Raw genomic sequence first — 20,443 nt, 5'->3', positions numbered from 1 at the left:
GTGGGATCATAATGTTTAAATCTGTGTAGTTCTTTCAGAAGGACTTGAACCAACAATCTTTCCACAGTGACATACAGACTGCCTGCACTCACCTGCAGCTTTAAACGGTTGGCGGATCAGTTAAGAAAGATATGTTGAAATTAAAGACTCCAAACTGTAAACACTAAAACAACAAACTGAGGAAGCATTCGCAGCTTGGTCTCCAAAGAAATAAGATCAACATGTGGAACTAAGTGATCTTGCAGAAGCAAAACTAGTAGAAAGTGGGAGTCGAATCACACGCAGTGCAACAGGCATAACAGTGGTAGAAATACTATTAAAAGGAGTAAGTATTTGTATTTTCACTGCGCTGAGGATGCAGAGACTTAAGTCCATTTCCTTTAACAACTTAAAGGACATGCACTGTTTAAGTTTGGACATCTCTAAAAGCAGATTGTGTCAGTGTTCGGATGAGCACCAGTCTTATTTTAGTAGTTTTACAGCCTCCCTCTCTGAACAGTGACCGTATGGGAGCTTTATGATGAGCTGTACTGCTGCTATTTCAGTCTGTGAGCCAGAGGAGGCGACATGGTGGCCCCTATAAAGCTCCACTAATCTGAAGCAGGACATCAGATGGCTCCCCGGAGATCACAGAGCATGCAGCAGAGCCGGAGGACCGGGCCCTGGTGTAAACCTGTCACACACAGGTATTAAGTTATCCAGGGGGTTCTGGTTATCCCGTTAGCCTCTGTTCAGGATCACACTGTCACACACTGCCTCCCACACACTGGGACATGACCAGCAGTATTTTGATCCGGGATCTGGGAAGGAATGTGATGCAACATGAAAACAACAAGACGCACGAATGATCAGAAAAAACAGCGTCAATAAGAAACTTAAAGCAATATTTTTCTAATTACATAATTTATAAATAACATATGTTTAATATTTAGAAGTATAGATTTTGTATTTACTGTTGTACAATTTATATTATATATATATATATATATATATATATATATATATATATAATATATTTATAGACATACATATATATATATAATATATATAATATATATATATATAATATATATATATATATATATAAATAAATATATATATATATATATATATATATATATATATATATATATATATATATATATATATATATATATATATATATATATATATATATGGTATATGGTTTCCACTACTATATTATAATATATATATATATATATATATATATATATATATATATATATATATATATATATATATCCTATTAGTAATTGAAATTAGCATCAACAATAAGCATATGAAAATTGTTACTTTTACTCGTCTACATTTATTTAATTGCCTGTTCATTTCATTCTAAGCTGCTCTTTATTTTCTGTCCTGTTTGTGTTGTTATTTTCTCTTCAGTTAGAATTTGATATTATATAATATAAAAATGATATAATTTTAATAATAATAAATGAAAAATAAAAGGGGGGAGGGTTTATAATGTCTGTGGTGTTACATTGCATTAAAACTCAGACCAGGAAACAATTCCACAACAGCGCACAGCTGCACGCTGCACAGCTGTCGTGAGACATGCATCATCTCAAAGGTCTTCGTCAAAGCAGCGAAGGGAAACATAGATGGGGAAGTTGCTGCGTGATGCCGCAGTCTAAGCCCCGGAGGATTGTGGGATTCCCGCCGCTTAGCTCCCACAATAGCGCACATAACCCGGCTATATTTAAGAGCAGGTGTTGAACACTCACGCCCCGCACTGTGCTTCATCAGTCTGATGTTTTCAAGGCGACAGAGCAGGTAACACCTAAATATAAAACCCCCCTGTTAGTGGAGAGCGACCGGGCAGCGCGAGCCACTCCGCACCCACAGGTGAGCAGTTCCTCAGTTCACCTGCAGAGATGTGCAGGATGTGACGAGGTGTTTGTGTAACAATCCACATTTCTGTTGCCGGTCGGTGTTCGTGGATTTTAATCTGTTTCTGGCTGCAAAGAGGGTGGACACAATAACATGAACACCTGCAGGTCTTCAGTGTGCTGCGGGTTTTATTGTCATTGTTGGTGTTTTTTTATTTTTGCATTGATGTTTTAAATGAATGTGGATCCTGAAATGATGAAACAAAAGTTACATATAAATTCATAATATTGTACTAATTATTTGGGATAAATATGAAGCTCCAAGCCAAGAAAATAATAATCATTTACTCCTTTATAATTGGAAACATTTGTTTGCTTGCATATGGACAGATTTCACACATTTCCATGCTCACCTGACCTGCTTCGCTGTGACTAAAAGGTTCTCCAGTTACACCAGCAATTATTTGAATTCATTAATTGGAAGATTATCAAATTAACACCGTCTCGATACTCTTTATTATTAGAACCAATTTCCAGGAAAGTTCCTGGCAAACGATTTGGAATAAATTGCAGAACTGCTGAATGAAGGTTTGAATGTTTGTTGTTGTTGACACTGCGTCAAAAGATTTGTTGATCCAGTTTTAAGGCAATAAGGAGTTGGGTTGTTGTGTTTCTGGTATATCGTCCTTTTCTAGAAAATATGTGTATGTATATATTTTAATTAAAACTGGTTTTGCACATAATTCTTAATTTGTAGACAAACAACGTGAAAGGAAGAAACAAAATGTAAATTTTCAGCTTGTTCTGCTGCCAGAAAAATCACTTTATGTCACTTTGGGTGATTTCTAGTTAACATGCTAACTTATATGAATGTAAAACCATCAGTTTGGTCCTTGAAAAGCTGTTTATGGATCACTGTTCCTCGTGCGTCTCCTGCTTGCAGAGTGATGAACACGTATGAAGAATATGGTGAAGAGGAGCTCAGTGACTACATCATCCAGCTCAACATTCAAGACTCCTGCCAAGATGCCTTTCTCAAATCTGCAGCAAGGTATTGAAAGCACAAACAATCTTCACCCTCCTCCAAAAAAAAAAGAAATAAAAAGCTGATTTGATGAAAGCCAGCTGACGGCCCTTTGTCTGCTCCTCACTGTTAGTTTAGAAGCAGCGACGGATGAAAACCTGAGAGTCCTGGCTGCCATCGAGCAAGGTGGGTTGGGCATCACACGGGGAAATACCTTCAGCATTACACAGCGTTGTTGTTTGTGTTTGGTCTGTTGGCTCTCCTCTGTGGCGGACGGCCAAAGACACACGGCCAGCAGCTGTAGGCGAGGACTGCCAGGCATCAGGAGGCCGGCACAGAGACACACAGAGAGGGAGAGAAGAGGTGGAAACACATCTGTTGATCTGCAGAAAAGAGGAAACAATATTCTGCTCCAGTAAATCCTGGATTGTTTTTTAAAATGATCCCTTTTTCTTTCCTGACTGCCCCTCCCCCCCCTGCTGTTGTCTTGTTGCCGTGGTGACCAGGTGAGGTGTTGATGCTCAAAGGGATGCTGAGGCACACCTTCGCCTTCAAGGAGACAGACAGTCGCGGCTGGCTCCCCCTCCATCGAGCTGCGTCCCAGCCGGTCCTGGAGGTTCTGCAGACTGTGTTGAGATGTAAGTACATTAGTACAAATCAAATCACATTTATTCATTTAGCCCAATATCACAAATTATACATTTGTCTCAGTGTGCTTTACAGACTGTACAGGTTACAACACCCTCTGTCCTTAGACCCTCTGTTCTTAGACCCTCTGTCCTTACACCCTCTGTCCTTAGACCCTCTGTCCTTACACACTCTGTCCTTAGACCCTCTGTCCTTACACACTCTGTCCTTAGACCCTCTGTCCTCAGACCCTCTGTCCTCAGACCCTCTGTCCTTAGACCCTCTGTCCTTACACACTCTGTCCTTAGACCCTCTGTCCTTACACACTCTGTCCTTAGACCCTCGCATCGCACAAGGAAAAAATTCCTAAAAGAAACCCCATAATTAAAGAAATGTAAGAAACCTCAGGGAGAGACTGAGGAGGGATCCCTCTCCCAGGACGGACAGACGTGCAATAGATGTTGTGTGTACAGGATAAACAACATAGTACAAATACAACATTTGACAGAAATGATGTTGTGTTAAAAAAGAGAAAGTTTGGATGAATCCAGGAAAATGTCAAAAAGGCTTCCCGGTGTCCAGCAGGACCAGGGCAGCAGGCGCAGCCACGATTCATGATCCTGACGTAAACTTTATCAGTGGCAACCTGCCACATGAGAGACAGAACCTCCGGGATGATGCCCGGATGGTGAGTTAGTAACATACATTTACATAAATGCATACAGATAGAGAGGGAGAAGAAGAGAGGGAGGGGAGGAGAGAGGAAGAGAAGGAGAGCAGGGAGGTGTCCCCCGGCAGTCTAAGTCTATAGCAGCATAACTAGGGGCTGATCCAAGGCAAGCCTGAGCCAGCCCTAACTATAAGCTTTATCAAAAAGGAAAGTCTTTAGCCGACTCTTAAATGTGGAGAGGGTGTCTGCCTCCCGAACACAAACTGGAAACTGGTTCCACTGTTGCAGTTCAGTAAAAGGGCTTTTAATTAAATATGTAAACAAATGTCAACATGTCTGACTTTATGAAGGAGTTACTGATTACACTGAGGAGGTCCCGTCACAGCAACACTGTTCTAACTAATGCAGAAGCACAAGTCCAGTGTGCTTTGTTCAGCGCGTGTGATACCTGCTCACTCACCTGAGGCTGCAGGTCACAGAATATAAATACATAGATGTATGCAAGAAACACTTCCTACTGAAAGTATAATATTTTAGAGGAATTATTATTGTAGGCGAAAAATATGTAGATGTATATATTAAAAGTATAAACTGAATTTTCTTTTGCGACAGTCAGAAGAACAACTCTGAATGATAAAAGTCGTTTTAAAGACAACATGATCATTCTCAGGTTCATACCTGTATTAGAAGATGTTTACATATTGTTCACATACTGTCTGAATGTACCTGTATCACTGTCTGTCCGTTTAGCACCTGTGTCTTCAAGACCCCCGAAAAACATGTTTTTCACAATATGTCTCCTTTAAGAGTATTTCTGAATTCTTTGCTCAATGATTTGGTCGGCTGAACTGTTAAATCAGAAATCTAAAAGCAGAATATGTCTGATGACTTTGAGGAAGCAGTGTACAGCAGTGGGTTTATCAGAGACTCAACCAGTAAATGAGCTTTTGCATTTACATTTGCTTCTCTGACAGCGTTATCGTGCTGTATGCTGTATTCTTCATCACACAGCCAGTTAAATTAATCACACTGATGTGTTTTAAACTAAGCTAAGCTGGTCGGGTGCTAAGACGAAGCATCAGGTCACATCAGGTTGAGTGCAGCGGAGACGACAGGACTGGTGGCATCGTCACAATAACGTCTGCCTGAATACTGAGACGGGATGTTGCCTTCCACCTTCGTGCAGCGGCAGCGAGGTGTCACCAGGTCGGCACACGTTGACCTGGTTGTGTTTGTGTCAGTGGCAGCTCAGGGGCTCAGCCTGGAGGAGAGGACGGCCGTGGAAGGAGAGACGGCGCTGACGCTGGCAGCGAAAGCCGGGCTGGTGCAGAATGTGAGGAGCCTGCTGGAGCACGGAGCCTCGCCTCACAACACCAACAGCAAGAACGAGTCGCCGCTGCTGCTCGGTAACACTGGGGAGGGTGGAGGTCGTGGTTAACAAGGATTATCACGCCTTAACCCTCGTCCTACACAACCCACAAAAACCATCACAGCTAAATGTCAACTTATTCCTTCTGAAAACAATATGAGTTATGTGATTAATGTCATCAGAAGAAAGAAAACACACGAGACTTGATCATGTTTGATACTTTAAATCAGGACCAACATGTTATCTATCTAATGTATTAAAGCTGCAGAGGCTGTAATTATGTGCTTTTGACTGGGGTCCCATAGGACAGAAAACTAATTGATTGATAAAGTCGTGGTAAATTAAAGCACCTGTGAGATTTGACAAAAAGTAAACCTTTTATCCTGAGGGTGGCGCCAGAGTAACGGCCATGTAGATGTAAAAAACATGTCGGAAAACTTTGGGAAAACTAGAAGTTAAAAGAGAAAGAAAATCTTTCTACAATTAGAGTTTGTGATTATTCTCTCTGTGTTCACAGCTACAGGACACATAGTCAGGATCATTGTTACAATAACAATATGTATTAGAAAGAAGAAAGAAATGCATCTGCAGGGAGAGTCCGTTACACCTTCATCCAGACAAAGTCTTGTTTTGTGATCATTAGAAAATGTTAGCACGCTAAACTAAAGACTTCGCCGATCCCCTGACTTTCCTGGTGTTTAATGTCACATTGCTCTTTGGTGCTTTGTCCATAACATTTCCACACAAACTTCTTTCCTCACCTCACAGCGGTGAAGGCCGGCTCTTTCGAGATGACTCACACGCTGGTCGCTCACGACGCCTGGGTGGAGCAGGTTTGCCGGAAGAGGTGGACGGCGATGCACGAGGCGGCCAAGGGCGGCGACGTGGACATGCTGATGCTGCTGCTGAGGAACGGCGGCCGGGTGAACCAGAAGGACATGTCGGGGGGGACGCCGCTCACCGTGGCTGCAGAGCACGGGCACTACCACATCATTGAGATTCTGCTGAACTGTGGTCAGTCTGAATTGGACAAGTTCTAACAATGTGCAGGATTTATTTGTCCAATTTTGTATTAACTTCCCGTCTGTGTTGAGGCGTACAGGTCAAGCCTGCTCTTGTTTCCCTCTCCTCCCTCCTCAGGTAGCAAAGTGAACTCTCAGGCCTGTAATGGGGAAAGTGTCCTGTTGGACGCCACAGGATCAGGAAACATCGCCTGCATTCAGCTGCTGCTGGACAACAGAGCCGACCCCAACCTGCCCAGCACCAACGGACACCTGCCCATCCACAAGGCAGCGTACGCCGGACACTACAAGTGAGCCCCGTCTGTCCGCCTACAGCAGCTTGGAGGACACGACGTCTGGCTTCATGGCCTGGTCACACCAGAGACTGAAATCATCCACATGTCTTGCAGAACTAACAATAGCTTGTTAGCTCGGTTGCTAACTGGACAATAAGTTCACAGTTTATTCTAAACATGTATTTGTCTGATAACTATAAGAAGTTTATACTCCATCAGAGGAGGTTAAATAAAAGTAGATCCAGCTTTGCAGCGCAAATTCACGTTGGTAAAAGAAAAAAAGAACCCAAAAAAACCAGAGAATAAATCGCTGATTAAACCGACTTCATTGAAATCAACTGATTTTGTTAAATCAAATATACATTTTTCAATGTCAAATGTCCTTGCTAGTTTTCACCATGTTAAGCTCATCTTTGTTTTGTTTTTGTTTTTTTGTCAAAAGAAAATCTTGCAATTTTAGTCGTCGTCAAAGAAAACCGTAACTATTAGTTTAGCTTTAGTCAAAAAACTGTTTAAATCATCAGATTATATTTCAGTCCCAAACCCTGTTGTTGTCATTGTTCCTTTAACGCAAATAAAGAGAGATTTTGGTAAAGTTTCTATCTTTTCAACTACTTGTTGATGTCTTCAGAGTTTGTGTTTAATGACGTCGGTGCCGTCTCGTCTAAATCATGGAACAAAAGGTTGACAAACATTATTCATAGTTTTTTGTAAATCACATCAACAGCGTAAAGCGTTTTCAAACCCTTGGTTCTTATTAATTGATAGGTTTGGTTTTCCCACAGTGCTCTGAAGATGCTGTTACCTCTGACCACCAAGAAGGCCATCAAAGAGGCGGGTCAGAGCCCGGTCCACTCCGCGGCGGAGGGAGGCCAGAGCCGCTGCCTGAAGCTCCTGTTGGCCCGCGGCTTCGACGTCAACTACCGCATGGACTCCAGAAGCTCAGAGAACTACCGGGACATGAGGAGGAGCGCCTTGTACTTCGCCGTCTCCAATGGGGACTTGGACTGCACCAAAATCCTGCTGGCGGCCGGGGCGAAGACAGACCTGGACCCGCTGTGCTGCCTCCTGGTGGCGGTCCGGTCGGGCCGCTACGAGATCGTGAAGCTGCTGCTGGCGAACAAAGCGGACGTGAACTGTTACTTCACGGTGGTGAACGACACGGTGTTTCCCACGGCACTGCAGTACTGCCTGAAGGACGAGGCGATGACGAGGCTGCTGCTCAACAACGGCTACAAGGTGGAGAGGTGCTTTCACTGTCACCATGGCGACGCTTTCGATGCTGCGAATGAGGCGAAGATTCCAGTGAGTGACATCTGCTCGTTTTCCTGTATTTTGTTAAACACGCTCATATGCTTCCTGGCGGAGAGTTAGATGAGAGGATTAATATCTCTGTCATCTCTTCAGTTACTTTAAGGGTGCAGCTAGCAGCCAGTTAGCCTAGCTTAGCACAACGACTGCTAGCCAGAATAACAAAATCTTTCACGTCATTCATTAGTTAGTATTGTATACATAGTGTGTTTGCTTGGCAGCTATTAAAGGAGTACCACATATGTAAAGTACATTTTTTAAATGCACAATGGCTACCTGTGGTACTGTGTTATTTAGCTAAATTAGCTGCCGCTATGCTAGCTTTCTATGTATTGCGGTGTATACGGGAATGCTTCGCAGACACAAACAAGCGACATATCTACAAGCGCTTGAGCAACACTTCAATGGCGACTCGGCAAAAGTGTAACTGGTGACGCTTGGCCGTTTTGTAGCTTTGTCGCTCGTAGTTTGAACTTAGCATTAGCGGTGTGAAGGTTGGGATGCTGGATACACATGTGGCGAGTCAGACTTTCATACAGGAGAACAGACTACACTGCACCATGAACACAGAGTTTTTCCATTTCATTTTAAGACAAACTTCTGAAAAGGACATTGGGTCAAGCTGCATGCTGGAAATATTCATTTATCATGAAGGAAGTTAGAAAAAGCTTTTTTAGACAAACGAGGAGGAAAAGAAAGAGAATGAGTTGCACATAAACACAGCTACAGGTTGACATTGTGTCATTATAAAAGTGTTTTAAATGTGTCTACTTTTATACACACGTAGAGAAAACGTTAACGACCTTCTGAATGTCCGTCCTCTCTCCAGTTCTGTGAGTTCATGAGCCTCTGCTGCGTCATGCATCTGTCCGGGAGCGTGGTCCGGACTCTGCTGGACTACGTCAGCCACGTCCACATCTGCTCCAAACTCAGACTCCTGCTGGAGAAACAGAGAGAGTGGCCTGAGATATGTGACATCCTCAGTGAGTTCATTCATGGTTATCATCAGACTGGATGCAAGAGGGGGCACAGCCTCCACTAACACCTGAAGAAATGACACTAACCTTCAGGGAAACTAGTCACGTCAACTTAAAGGAACACTTCACCTCCAAAATGATCATTTGTACATTAATAACTCAACATGTGTTACTTTGACGTGACTTCAGGTAAATGTAAATATAAAAACAAACTTCCCAAACGCGTGCATTTCCTCTAAACACTTCAGCATAAACAGTCTCACGCTCGCTACTCGTCCATTCAAGTTCAGTTTGTGCAGAAGTGTGTTAAATATTAAACGTTTTAGCAAAAATATTCAAATGCAGCCCCTTTTTACTCTTTGATTATTTGTTTCACTTTGCATTCAAGAAAAACTTCGTTTTCTTCATGATTTCAAATCAAAATGTATTTTTATAGCCTAATATCACAAATTAGCCTCAGGTGGCTTTACAATCTGTGCAGCATGTGACACCTTTTGTCCTCAGAAGCTTTGCAGCGGGTTTCAAGGTAACACGGGGTGAGTGATCGACATATAAAGGGATCATTGGGGAGTGAAGTATTCCTTAAATTGATCACGAGACCAGATAAAATATCAAAATGTACCTCATCACTTTCATGCTCTCCAGAGGATGAATCCTTTAGTTGAATAACCTGATCTTTCCTAAGAAGAGAGAATCCTCATGATGTTGTTTGTGTATTTTACCTTCGTGCAGTCTTTTTAGTTTCGTCTCTTTCTTTCACAAAATACAAAAATGTTTTCTGAACCTTGCTCTCCAGACAGCCCTCGCTCCCTCAGGCACCTCTGCAGACTGGAGATCAGGAGGCGTCTGACCCTGAAGAGACTCAACAAACCTGAGATCATGAACTCTCATGTTTTTCCTCCCCGACTGAAGAGCTTCATCCTGTACCAGGAGCTTGACCTCTACAGCCAGGACCCTGAACGCATCACGTGGACATAATGTAGATGATGTCTCCTGCTTGTTTTTGAAAGGATGTAACTATTTTTTAATCTTTGTACGCTCTGCTTTTGATAATCACTTTATTTGTATAAACTGTATTGTTCCTTCACCAGGGAGGTTATGTTTTCTGTGCGGTTTATTTGTCTGCCCGTCAGCAGGATTACAGAGAATTGCTTCCAGATTTTCATGAAAGTTGGGTGAAGAACCCATTACAACTCAGAGCAAATCCGAATCATGGGGTGGATACACTCATTATTCACTCATGGAAACTGCCTTGATGGAAGTCTGTGCTCTCCAAAGGCCCTTGTAGGTATTTTAATAGTTGTTTTTTACTGCAAGTGAAATGCACTTTCTATATTATATATCTGTTTTTGAGCCGTTAAAGGCCTTCGGGTTGTGTTATTGATCCGTCTGCAAGATATCTCTCCTTCTCTCTACTTGACAGACTTTAATGACTTTTACAATTAAATAATTTTGGCTACACACACATTTGTTTCTGTTAGCACATGATGAAAGGAGAGGAAGACTAATGAGAGAATAATTTCCAAGATGTTTGTGCTCTGATTGTGTGGAAGGAACAAAGTCTGAGATGAGAATAAAAACAAGCTGGTGTGAGATGGGGGTAGAAAACTGTTCCCTGAAACTCTGCAGGTGACACGTCGGCTGTGTTGATCACCTGTGAGGTTCAGGAGGTTAATATGAAATGCTTGTGCGAAAACTCCATTTGCAATTTTTAAAGAAAGTTAATCTGTAATGTTAGTTCTTAAAAATAAAAAAGGAATGTTATGAGTGGTTATCAGCCTCATAGATGTGGATCAGAAGATGCTTCACCAAACAGTAGGTTTCATCCTCTAACTCGGGGGGGGGGGGGCTCCGGTTGCGTGGACGTCCGGCGAAGTAATTCATAAACACACGCAACAAATCAACAAGAAAAAAAAAAAGCAATAGAATAAAAGAGCAAATTACTGTTTTTCCTGACCAAGGTCAGGGTCCTTGAACACAACACGAGCGGACCGTGTCATCACGTGGTCACGTCATGTCAAAAACTTCAATATTAAACGAGACTCGTTGACGTCAGTGAACGCAGTGTGGCGAGTGTAAAACAGAGAAAGCTGGATGTGGAATGTCACTTTCCAGGAGAAATGGACGAACGATGATTTCTTTGAGGAAGTTAAAGGCCAGTGAGTCGAGTTTGTGCGGACACGCTTGCGGTGATGAAAAATAATCTCGAGCGTCATTATTGCAGGAAACATGTCGAACTGCACGAGCTGAGAGGACGAGTGTTTGGATAAAGTTAACGCTCTTCGGTGGAGTTTGTCCCAACAAGCATACATACACACATGGACAGATAGAGAGGTAGACCCCCCCACCAAGAACACACTGTTCCACCACTGCTGTGCAGTTATCACTGCCATGTGCAATACTCACTTTATTTATATCACTTGTACTTATATTATGTTTTATTATATTTAATTATTGTGTTCTGCCTTTTTACTTCATGTTCTTCTGCTGTGACGAGATAAATGTCCCCGCTGTGGGACTAATAAAGGATTTCTGATGAAACAGAAGATTCAGGATAAGAAAAGTTGCTTTTCTGCATTTAGCATAAAGAAAGGTGAGATGAACGAGCTGCGTCTTTAAAGAATGTGCAGAAGTTATGAGTTCAATAATTAGTACGGCGCTCGAAGGATGTTGTAAAAAATGAAATGGTCCTTGATAGGAACAAGGTCCCCCCCCCCCTGCTCTAATCACACGGTTGATCACCTAATCAAGAAAAAAAGAAAATGATGACGCCGACCTTTGGTGACTGTAGTAATTATTAAAGGAGCAAATGCAGAAGTCAGGTGACGCAGAATCAAGAGCGAGAAACAAAACACGGGACTTAGAGGTTGTTTGTGTTCAAAATGTGTAGTTTTCACTTTGACTGTCGGCGGTGCAGTTTGTCCCGTCTGACCATCAGAATGGTCGTAATAACTGATGACGCTCATTTAATGGCAACGCTTCACAATATGGTACTTTTCCTGCAGCATTGTGATTAAAATTGTCAGATGTACCGGATGTCCTTCATTTTGAACTGTGTGGACAACATGATTAATGTCACTGATCATGTTGTTGTGGAGTAAACAGACACATAAGAAATGTTCAAAGCTTTTACGCTGACTGTAAAGTCTAAATGCGAATCAAAGAGGTCAAAGGTCAGCAGCAGATGGAGAAAAGGTTCAGTTCACTCTTGAATTATCTCTCTTCATTATTTCCGCAGCTTCTCATCGACATGTGTTCTAACATCGGATCATAACGACACAACACGTGTTCACACGACAGACCGCTTCATTGTTGTTGCCATTAATGTGCACAGAGTGACATTACACTCCATCGGGTGCTGCAGTGTGGCCTGCATGTTAAATGCACTGGAACAGGTGACACCTATAAATAGCGTGGTGGAGAGAGTGTGTGTGTGTGTGTGTGTGTGTTTGTGTGTGTGTCAGTGGGGGAGGAGTTCAGCCGTGATAGGAACACTGTGCTGCTGTTTCGTCCTTTGACTCCAACACCACCACATTTATCAGGTGAGAATGATTCAACGTAGCTTTTATCAGGTGACAGGTGTATTTTGCAAGTTGTCGTCGACAGAATGATGTAAAAGTGATGAGCGTGTTTACTCACTGGGTGTGTGTGGATCACCAATCTGATGAGCTCTGAAGATAGAGCTGAGAGCACGAGAGAGAGCATGTTGATCACCAGTGTACTCACTGAGGCTCAGAGCTGTGACACTTATAAACAGCAGAACATATACATACATACATACATACATACATACATACATACATACATACATACATACATACATACATACATACATATATATTTCAGAACAACACTTTTTGGAATCAAATTCATGCAGAATGTTTGCAAAGACAAAAACTTCTCTTGATTGAATACAATGTGAAGTTGGTTTAGTTTGAGGTTTATTCAAGCAGGTGTGTGTGTGTGTGTGTGTGTGTGTGTGTGTGTGTGTGTGTGTGTGTGTGTGTGTGTGTGTGTACCTGTACGCTGTCAGAAGGATGGATGCAGCTGATGACCTGGAAGAAGAAGAACTTGTACACTATGATGTTCAGATGAGCATCCAGGAGTCGTGTGAGAGAGAGCGTCTAACGGCATCAGGGAGGTACATGAAGCAACTTCACCGTCATCTCATTAAGTTACATTGTTCTATATATTTACAGTCGTCTCCCCGTTGGTGCATTTAGGAGTGAAGCTCTGAAGCTCGTTGGGGCCATAAAACAAGGTAAAGAGTCTCATCCTGGCGTTAATACAACATCAGTAAAGTGTTAGTGGATCAGACGGGCTGTGAGTGACCCAACAGGCCAATAAATGTGGAAAATACATCTCAACTCGCAACGCGTGGCGGCACCATCTACACAGCAAATGAGGGAATATCTTTTGAATCAGAAACAAGTTTATAGCCAATTATGTTTACTCATACAAGGAATTTGTAATATGTAATTATTTCATGGCGCCTGCTTCAGCCTTCACATTGTTCTGTAATCTTGCTGACGAACAGAACAAACATTCCCTCACAACGACTACTGGTGTGAGACAGAGATAACAATAATCTACTATGTGCTGATCCTTCCATGTCTCTGCAGGTGACATGTTGGCTCTGCAGAAGCTCTGTGATTTCCCAGCAGCCTTCAGTCAGATGGACGAGCGCGGCTGGTATCCTCTGCACAGGGCCGCGGTCCAACCTCTGGTGCTGGTCCTAGAGACGGTGCTGTACGGTGGGTAAGAGGTCCACACTTTTATTTCATATGACAGTAGAGAACAGACTGATGGGGATGCATGTTTACAATGGACCTTTCAAAGTTGTTTCTGCACATGACTGTAGTAACATCAGGATAAGTGAGTGATGGGAGGGAACTATACTTCATTATTTAATTTGATTGATTACATTCAATTCATATTTTAAAACAGATTAATCGCCTTGCGGTTGTTTCCCTCCGCCAATCAGTCGATTACGTTGTACATCTATGTATCGGTAGTCACCAGGACGTCGAATTGTTCAGTGTAGTCAGCAGGTGCGTCGTCTCTCTTAGTGTTCAGCTTCTCCATCAGGATTTAAACCGTCAGTCAGTACGAGTCCTTTCAAACTGTGAAATAATGTTGACGTTTGGTCGTGTGCTTCAGCGTCTTTCGGTCTGACTCTGGAGGAAAAGACTTCGGAAGGCGACACCTTCCTGACTTTAGCAGTAAAATCTGGTTTGATGGAAAACGTGAAGAAGCTGTTGGACCACAGAGCTTCTCCTCACACGACCAACAGCACCAACGAATCCCCTCTGCTTCTAGGTCAGCACACTTCCTCTCCAACAAATCTCTTACATCCCATCCTTCCACCTTTTGGGGAAGTTTTGTCCAACTTGACCATCAGTTGCTCCTCCCTGCAGCAGTCAGAGCCGGATCTTATCAGATGGTTTCCAGTCTAATAGCTGCAGGAGCTCGGGTGGAGCAGGTGTGTCTGAAGAAGTGGACGGCCATGCACGAGGCCTCCAGGGCCGGCTGTGCTCGTGTCATGGAGCTCCTGTTGCAGAGCGGAGGGCAGGTCTCAGAGACGGACCAGTATGGAGTGACTCCTCTGGGCATCGCTGCGGAGTACAGCCACTCTGAAGTCCTGCAGCTCCTCATCAAACACGGTGAACCGATAATACCACACTGAGTTACTTTGAGTGACCCGGCAGGTTGTTTTATAAAACCATCTTTGTGTGTAAAAGCGTCTCTGAACTGGACCGGCAGGTGCAGCCTGGTCTGCTAAAATGTTGCGATACAATGAAACTGCATCGTCAATCACGTCTCAGGGGATAGAAAGACGTTGCGTTTGTTTTTGAAGTATCACACGTATCACATGTCCAAGTGAGAAAGAGTTTGGTCAAACAAACACAGGACTTTTACCCCATTTGTGTCCTGTGTCACTCGATGACTCATTTTAACTTGACAATTTCATTTACATACGTAGCTTAAGTTACGTAATTTATTTGAACCCAAACCACGATCTTTTACTAAACCTAACAAAGTTTTGTTTCAATTCCCAACGTTGAAAAAACAAAACTGTGACTGTAATCCAAAGAAATCAGTTTATCTCGAAACGTAATTGAGAAGTTTCGATGTATGGGAACGTAATGTTTAGGAGACGAGGTTAGCAGGTGACATTTTAGCCGATATTTTTCCCTTGCAAGTTATGTTGCTCCTGCTCCAAAATGAATTTGTGTCCGTCTTTACTTTTTAAAAAGGTGCTGATGTAAACGCCCAGGCGCCAAATGGCGACAGCGTCCTGTACGACGCTGCAGGTTCGGGGGACGCAGACTGTATCAACATCCTGCTGCAGCACGGAGCAAATCCCAACGTCCACAACCTGAACTCCCAGCTGCCCATCCACCACGCCGCATACGAAGGACACTACCTGTGAGAGGGTCATTGAACTGTTGACACTGTGATGAGCATGAAAGTTTGCTTTGTGTTGGTCTGAGCCAAGGAAGCCTCTGATTGGTCAAACAAAGACGCTGTTGCACCTGTCCAGCTTTCATGCAGCTTAGTTTCTGATGCTTTAGTTCTTTTACAATGATTTACTCTTTTTCTCCATCAGAGCTTTGAAGATTTTGATCCCGATCACCACTCGACGAGCCCTGCGGCTGTCCGGCCACAGCCCCGTCCACTCGGCCGCTGACGGAGGCCGCACTCACTGCCTGGAGCTGCTGCTGCAGAAAGGCTTCGACATCAACGCGCAGTTAGCCCCTCACATCTCTGACAATTATGGAGACATGAGGAGAAGCCCGCTGTACTTCACCGTCTCCAACGGGGACGAGACTCATACTGAGATTCTGCTGAAGTCCGGAGCCCAACCCGACCTGGACCCGCTGCGCTGCCTCCTGGTGGCGGTCCGGTCGGGCCGCTACGAGATCGTGAAGCTGCTGCTGGCGGCCAACGCGGACGTGAACTGTTACTTCACGGTGGTGAGCGACACAGTGTTTCCCACGGCGCTGCAGTACTGCCTGAAGGACGAGGCGATGACGAGGCTGCTGCTCAACAACGGCTACGACGCCGAGAAGTGCTTTTGTTGTAACCACGACGACGACTGGGACGAACTGAGCGAGTCTGGTTACTCACAAGATCAGCAGGAACAAGTTGCTGTGAGTCTTTACAGTAAATTATGTTTCAAAGTAACATTTTCTATCATTGTTCTCTTGTTCTTCTCTTTACTGGAGACAGTTCGGCCATCTTGGATCCAACGTTTCTGCTCTCCACATATAAAACAATGAATCATTTAAAAATATAGTAACGCAAAGCTAATGTGTTTTTTTTGGCCACAGTTGATTAAATTTACCAGACTTTCTGCTCATTGATATGATTGGACGTGGTCCTATGATCAGAGCGTCCTTGACAACGGTCTGTTATACAGAAATAACAGACCGTAGAATGTTGACATTGACCAATCAGCATCGAGTATTCGTCTAAGCCGTGTAATAAACTTTATTATTGACCATGAATCTATTAAAACTAAGTTCACACACTTATACGGTGAAAATACCTTTTGTCATAAAAAATAATAACTTGTGCTGAAACAATTAGTGGATCGACAATTTTCAAATATTACTATTAGATATCACCAAGAATATTTTTTTGTATTACAAGTTTTCTGAAATGTTATGTTTATGCACAAAGGAGGCATTATGTAACGCTAACTTTTGGTGAATTCAGGAGAAATCTACAGACGCCGATAGAAAGAGTTAGTAAAATAAACACCTAAATGCGTATTTTACATGTTTTCTTTCCACTTAGCAAAATAGCCCGAAACCCCCGCAGTGTCTCGTCTAAATGTTTGATTGCTACCAAACTTCATTCCTAACTTGATCTCACAATGAACTTTCACATCAATGAATGTGCGTGAAATCTCATTCTTGTCCTTGGAAACAGCAGTTAGACTAAATATTCTTAACTGAAGGTCCTCGTGCTTTCTTTTTCTAGAGATCTCAACTGCTGTCTTCATCAGCAAAAGATTATTTAGTATATTGTCTTGTCTGATATCTACAAAATGGAGCAAAACCATGCGTCTCCACCAGAGTATTTTTGGGCTTCATGCTCGTATCTGAGTCAAATGAACATTGTTTTTGTCGAACAGTTTTGTGAATTCGTCAGCGTCTCCTGGCTGGAGCACCTGGTGGGCCGGGTCGTGTCGATCCTCCTCGAATACGTCGGACAGGTTTCTCTCTGCGGAAAACTGACGAAGATCCTGAACAAACAGAAAGAGTGGCCTCACATCCACAGGACCACATGTGAGTTAACAATGAAAGACGTACCTGCTCCTTCTGCCTTATTGGTAGGACGGATGTTATTTTGGTCTTAACGGCTGTTCTCTGTGACCTCCAGGTAACCCTCGCTCTCTGTCTCACCTGAGCAGAGTGCTGATCAGGAAACACCTGAGCTGCAGCGGTCTGATGTCTCTCCAGCTGCCAAACAGGCTGAAGGACTACCTGCTGTTCAAAGACAACGAGCTTTAATCCACAAATTGGTGGCGTTTGCCTTTAATGTGAAACATCTATAGGAAGCATATAAAGATTTTATTAAGATAAACACGCAGGAAGTGTTGCGTTTGTATCTACAGGAAATTGAAACAGGACTAGAGTCTTACTAAAATGTACAAACGTGAAATTAGAAATAAAGGCCTGTCTCTAATACAAGCCAGTTTTAAATAAAGGTCTGGAGGTTAGTAAAGGTCCAATGTCCATGTGGTGAAAGTGGAAATATTTAAGTCAGAAGTTCAACCTGCAATGATCATTCTGCATTCTTTCTAATGGCCAGCAGGGGGTGATTCCACTGGTTTCAATAAGAGGTCCAATTGTATAGAAGTCTACGAGAGAATTAAACTTCTCACTGGATTTTTTCCGTCAGTAAACATATTCCTAATGAGTTCATGGTCTCAATCGCTAGTTTAAATACTTCTTCAATACAGCGTGATGCTCATTTTGTAAATGATGGTGTTATTTAGAGTAAAATAGACGATAAACAAGGTATGTTTTAGGGTGTAGCTACCTTGTGATTGACAACGTTAATGTTAACTATTATTCAGTGTTTGGTTGAACTTAGTTCAACCCTGTCGTCTCACTTCTGGTTCCAAAAAAAACAAGATGGCTACGGCCAAAATGCCAAACTTGAGGCTTCAAAACGGTAGTCCACAAACCAATGGATGACGTCAGGGTGACTACGTCCACTTCTTATCTACAGTCTGGTCTGGACCAAAGTGGATGACATAATGTATTGACTCTTCAGAGAGGAGTTGGGTTTTCCTCCCACCTAGTGGCCATTAGAGGAACTGCAACTCAACACACTTTCAGCTGTAGTGTTTTCCAATTGTGCTCGACATCATCACACACTGACAGTGAACACAACAAGGAGGTGTGAGCTGCTGACTCTAGCTGACGGTCTAAATTTAAACCCCCTGACCTGCAGAAATAACAACAACAACGTGGCTTCACATTCTAGCGGGTCAGACGAGAACCTGATAACAGACAGAGGTCGCAGTGTTTTGAACCAGACTGTTGACACCAGCTGGAAGTCGTGTCAGATGTGAGCAGGCTGTAAAGCAGCAGGTGTGTTAATGTGCTAAGCACGCTAAGCAAAGCACAAACAGATGAAAATGAGGTAATAAAACAAGGAGTATATGACTTTTTACAGGATATTTAGGTGACATAACATCCATCCAGCAGCCACACTGAAGGACCTTCTGTTCTGTCAACAGCTGATGTCTTTCTGTCTGTTTGGATTGAACTGAACTAAAGTTAAAGGTTATAGTGATACAAATCTTTATGTAGAAAGGTGCAGTGCAGAATAAAATAATTGCTTTTCCTGAAATACGATATGATTGTGAATTAAATGTTGGCAGGTCCAAAATTAATGTTTTATTTACCTGTGTAACACGTGTGGTTGCCACCAGTGCTTTTGCTAACAAAGCTTGTGAGCCAATAGTTTAACGACGTTGGTATCTCGTCGTGGGATCTCTGTGCCGTCAGCGATCAAGACTATTTACTATTAAGCCAGTTAGTGTGAAAAGAACAGAAAAAATGGCTCATTTTGAAAGTATGCGCCGGGATTCACAGGGCCAAAAAGAGGATCCAGGGAGAATGTTGGATCCAGCTGAAGGAGTTTCAAGAGGCTGCCACTTTTCTTCTTCACCGTTAAGCTAACGCTAAGATTTGCTAGTTAGCTAACTGGGAATCTACAGGTTGTGCATCAAACTGGCAAACACGGTGTTTTGACATGAACCCAATGGAAGGAGAAGTGCGCCATCTAGTGGCTGAATGTTATCAATGTTATCAGTAGCAAATTTAAAGCAGCATTCATTTCATTTGTTGGCCACTCGGGGGCAGCAGGATGAGCTGAAAATCCAACATCAGCCTTATTATGACCATGTAAAGTAGTCGTGGAGCCATTCATTATGAAACTGTTGTGTGTGTGTGTGTGTGTGTGTGTGTGTGTGTGTGTGTGTGTGTGTGTGTGTGTGTGTGTGTGTGTGTGTGTCAGAGGAAAATAAATACAAATAGTGTCACAAGTGTAATCATAGAGAAGTATAATAAACCAGAAGGGCACTTGGAGAGTGCAGAGCTCCGCCAAGGCTGTTTCCATCAGTGTTTGGTACCCGCTCTGAAGTGTAACAGGTTCTTCCTTCGCTCATGCTACTCTTACACCAAGTTTAATGAAAGTCGGGCGAGTGGATTCTCTGTAATCCTGTTGACCGTACCGAAAACATAGCATCCTTTGCGGAGGTAATAAATACATGATTAAAGTATAAAGATAAATAATAACTTAGCCCTGACTGTGATGGATTATCTGTCTGGAAGGAAGGAACTTCATCTAAAAACTGAGGGATGATTTGGAAAATATCCAGTTTCTACAGGGCAGAAACCTCCAACGTGCTCCTTTGTTTTGTAACTGAACATGTTTCCATTCTCCGTCTGGGCTGCACAGCTGGATGACTAACGCTAATCAGCCATAATCCAGGTCAAAGGTCACATTTACAGCAGATTTAGGATGAGAGTGCTGTTGTGTCACTCAGTCTTTTCACTTCAGATATGTAACACGAGACGACTTCCAAGCAGCTTGTTAAACATGCTCAGTGATGGATGCATGTTGTTGCTGAGCTCTTAAGGTTGTCTTGGAAACAAAACAACAAACCGTCATCCCTCCAAAAAAAACGTAAAACTGAAGGTCAGTCCTACACATCCACACTAAGGTTACGCAAGTACAAGGGTAGACACAATAATGACAACACCTATGTCACATGGTAGGAAACATGT

The 20,443-nt window shown here is 42.8% G+C and overlaps 2 protein-coding genes across 10 annotated transcripts; both read left to right on the top strand.

The window, feature by feature from the left end:
• Window positions 1-1,677: 1,677 nt before the first annotated feature.
• Window positions 1,678-10,823, top strand: LOC115009204 (ankyrin repeat and SOCS box protein 15-like). 4 transcript variants are annotated; one of them, XM_029433058.1, is made up of 11 exons: window positions 1,678-1,869; window positions 2,244-2,441; window positions 2,797-2,904; window positions 3,011-3,063; window positions 3,384-3,515; window positions 5,416-5,580; window positions 6,312-6,557; window positions 6,684-6,855; window positions 7,626-8,145; window positions 8,981-9,134; window positions 9,925-10,823. In XM_029433058.1, the coding sequence occupies exons 3-11, from the start codon at window positions 2,801-2,803 to the stop codon at window positions 10,104-10,106; spliced, it is 1,728 nt and encodes a 575-aa protein (XP_029288918.1). In that variant the 5' UTR covers window positions 1,678-1,869; window positions 2,244-2,441; window positions 2,797-2,800; the 3' UTR covers window positions 10,107-10,823. The 4 variants fall into 4 exon arrangements, with proteins under 4 accessions (XP_029288918.1, XP_029288917.1, XP_029288916.1 ...); XM_029433057.1 differs by lacking the exon at window positions 2,244-2,441; XM_029433056.1 differs by having other exon boundaries at window positions 2,244-2,904.
• A 1,771-nt stretch (window positions 10,824-12,594) lies between these two features.
• On the top strand, window positions 12,595-18,167 carry asb15a (ankyrin repeat and SOCS box containing 15a). 6 transcript variants are annotated; one of them, XM_029433068.1, is made up of 10 exons: window positions 12,595-12,670; window positions 13,165-13,269; window positions 13,352-13,389; window positions 13,751-13,882; window positions 14,289-14,447; window positions 14,546-14,791; window positions 15,386-15,557; window positions 15,739-16,282; window positions 17,272-17,425; window positions 17,520-18,166. In XM_029433068.1, the coding sequence occupies exons 2-10, from the start codon at window positions 13,166-13,168 to the stop codon at window positions 17,648-17,650; spliced, it is 1,680 nt and encodes a 559-aa protein (XP_029288928.1). In that variant the 5' UTR covers window positions 12,595-12,670; window position 13,165; the 3' UTR covers window positions 17,651-18,166. The 6 variants fall into 6 exon arrangements, with proteins under 6 accessions (XP_029288928.1, XP_029288927.1, XP_029288929.1 ...); XM_029433067.1 differs by having other exon boundaries at window positions 12,598-12,670; window positions 13,162-13,269; XM_029433069.1 differs by lacking the exon at window positions 14,289-14,447 and having other exon boundaries at window positions 12,598-12,670; window positions 13,162-13,269; window positions 13,751-13,886; window positions 14,448-14,791; window positions 17,520-18,167.
• The last annotated feature ends 2,276 nt before the right edge of the window (window positions 18,168-20,443 follow it).

Source organism: Cottoperca gobio, chromosome 6 (genome assembly GCF_900634415.1).
Source record: "Cottoperca gobio chromosome 6, fCotGob3.1, whole genome shotgun sequence".
NCBI classification, from domain to species: domain Eukaryota; kingdom Metazoa; phylum Chordata; class Actinopteri; order Perciformes; family Bovichtidae; genus Cottoperca; species Cottoperca gobio.
Note: the sequence above shows the minus strand (reverse complement) of the source record. Positions and strands in the feature narration are given on the sequence as shown.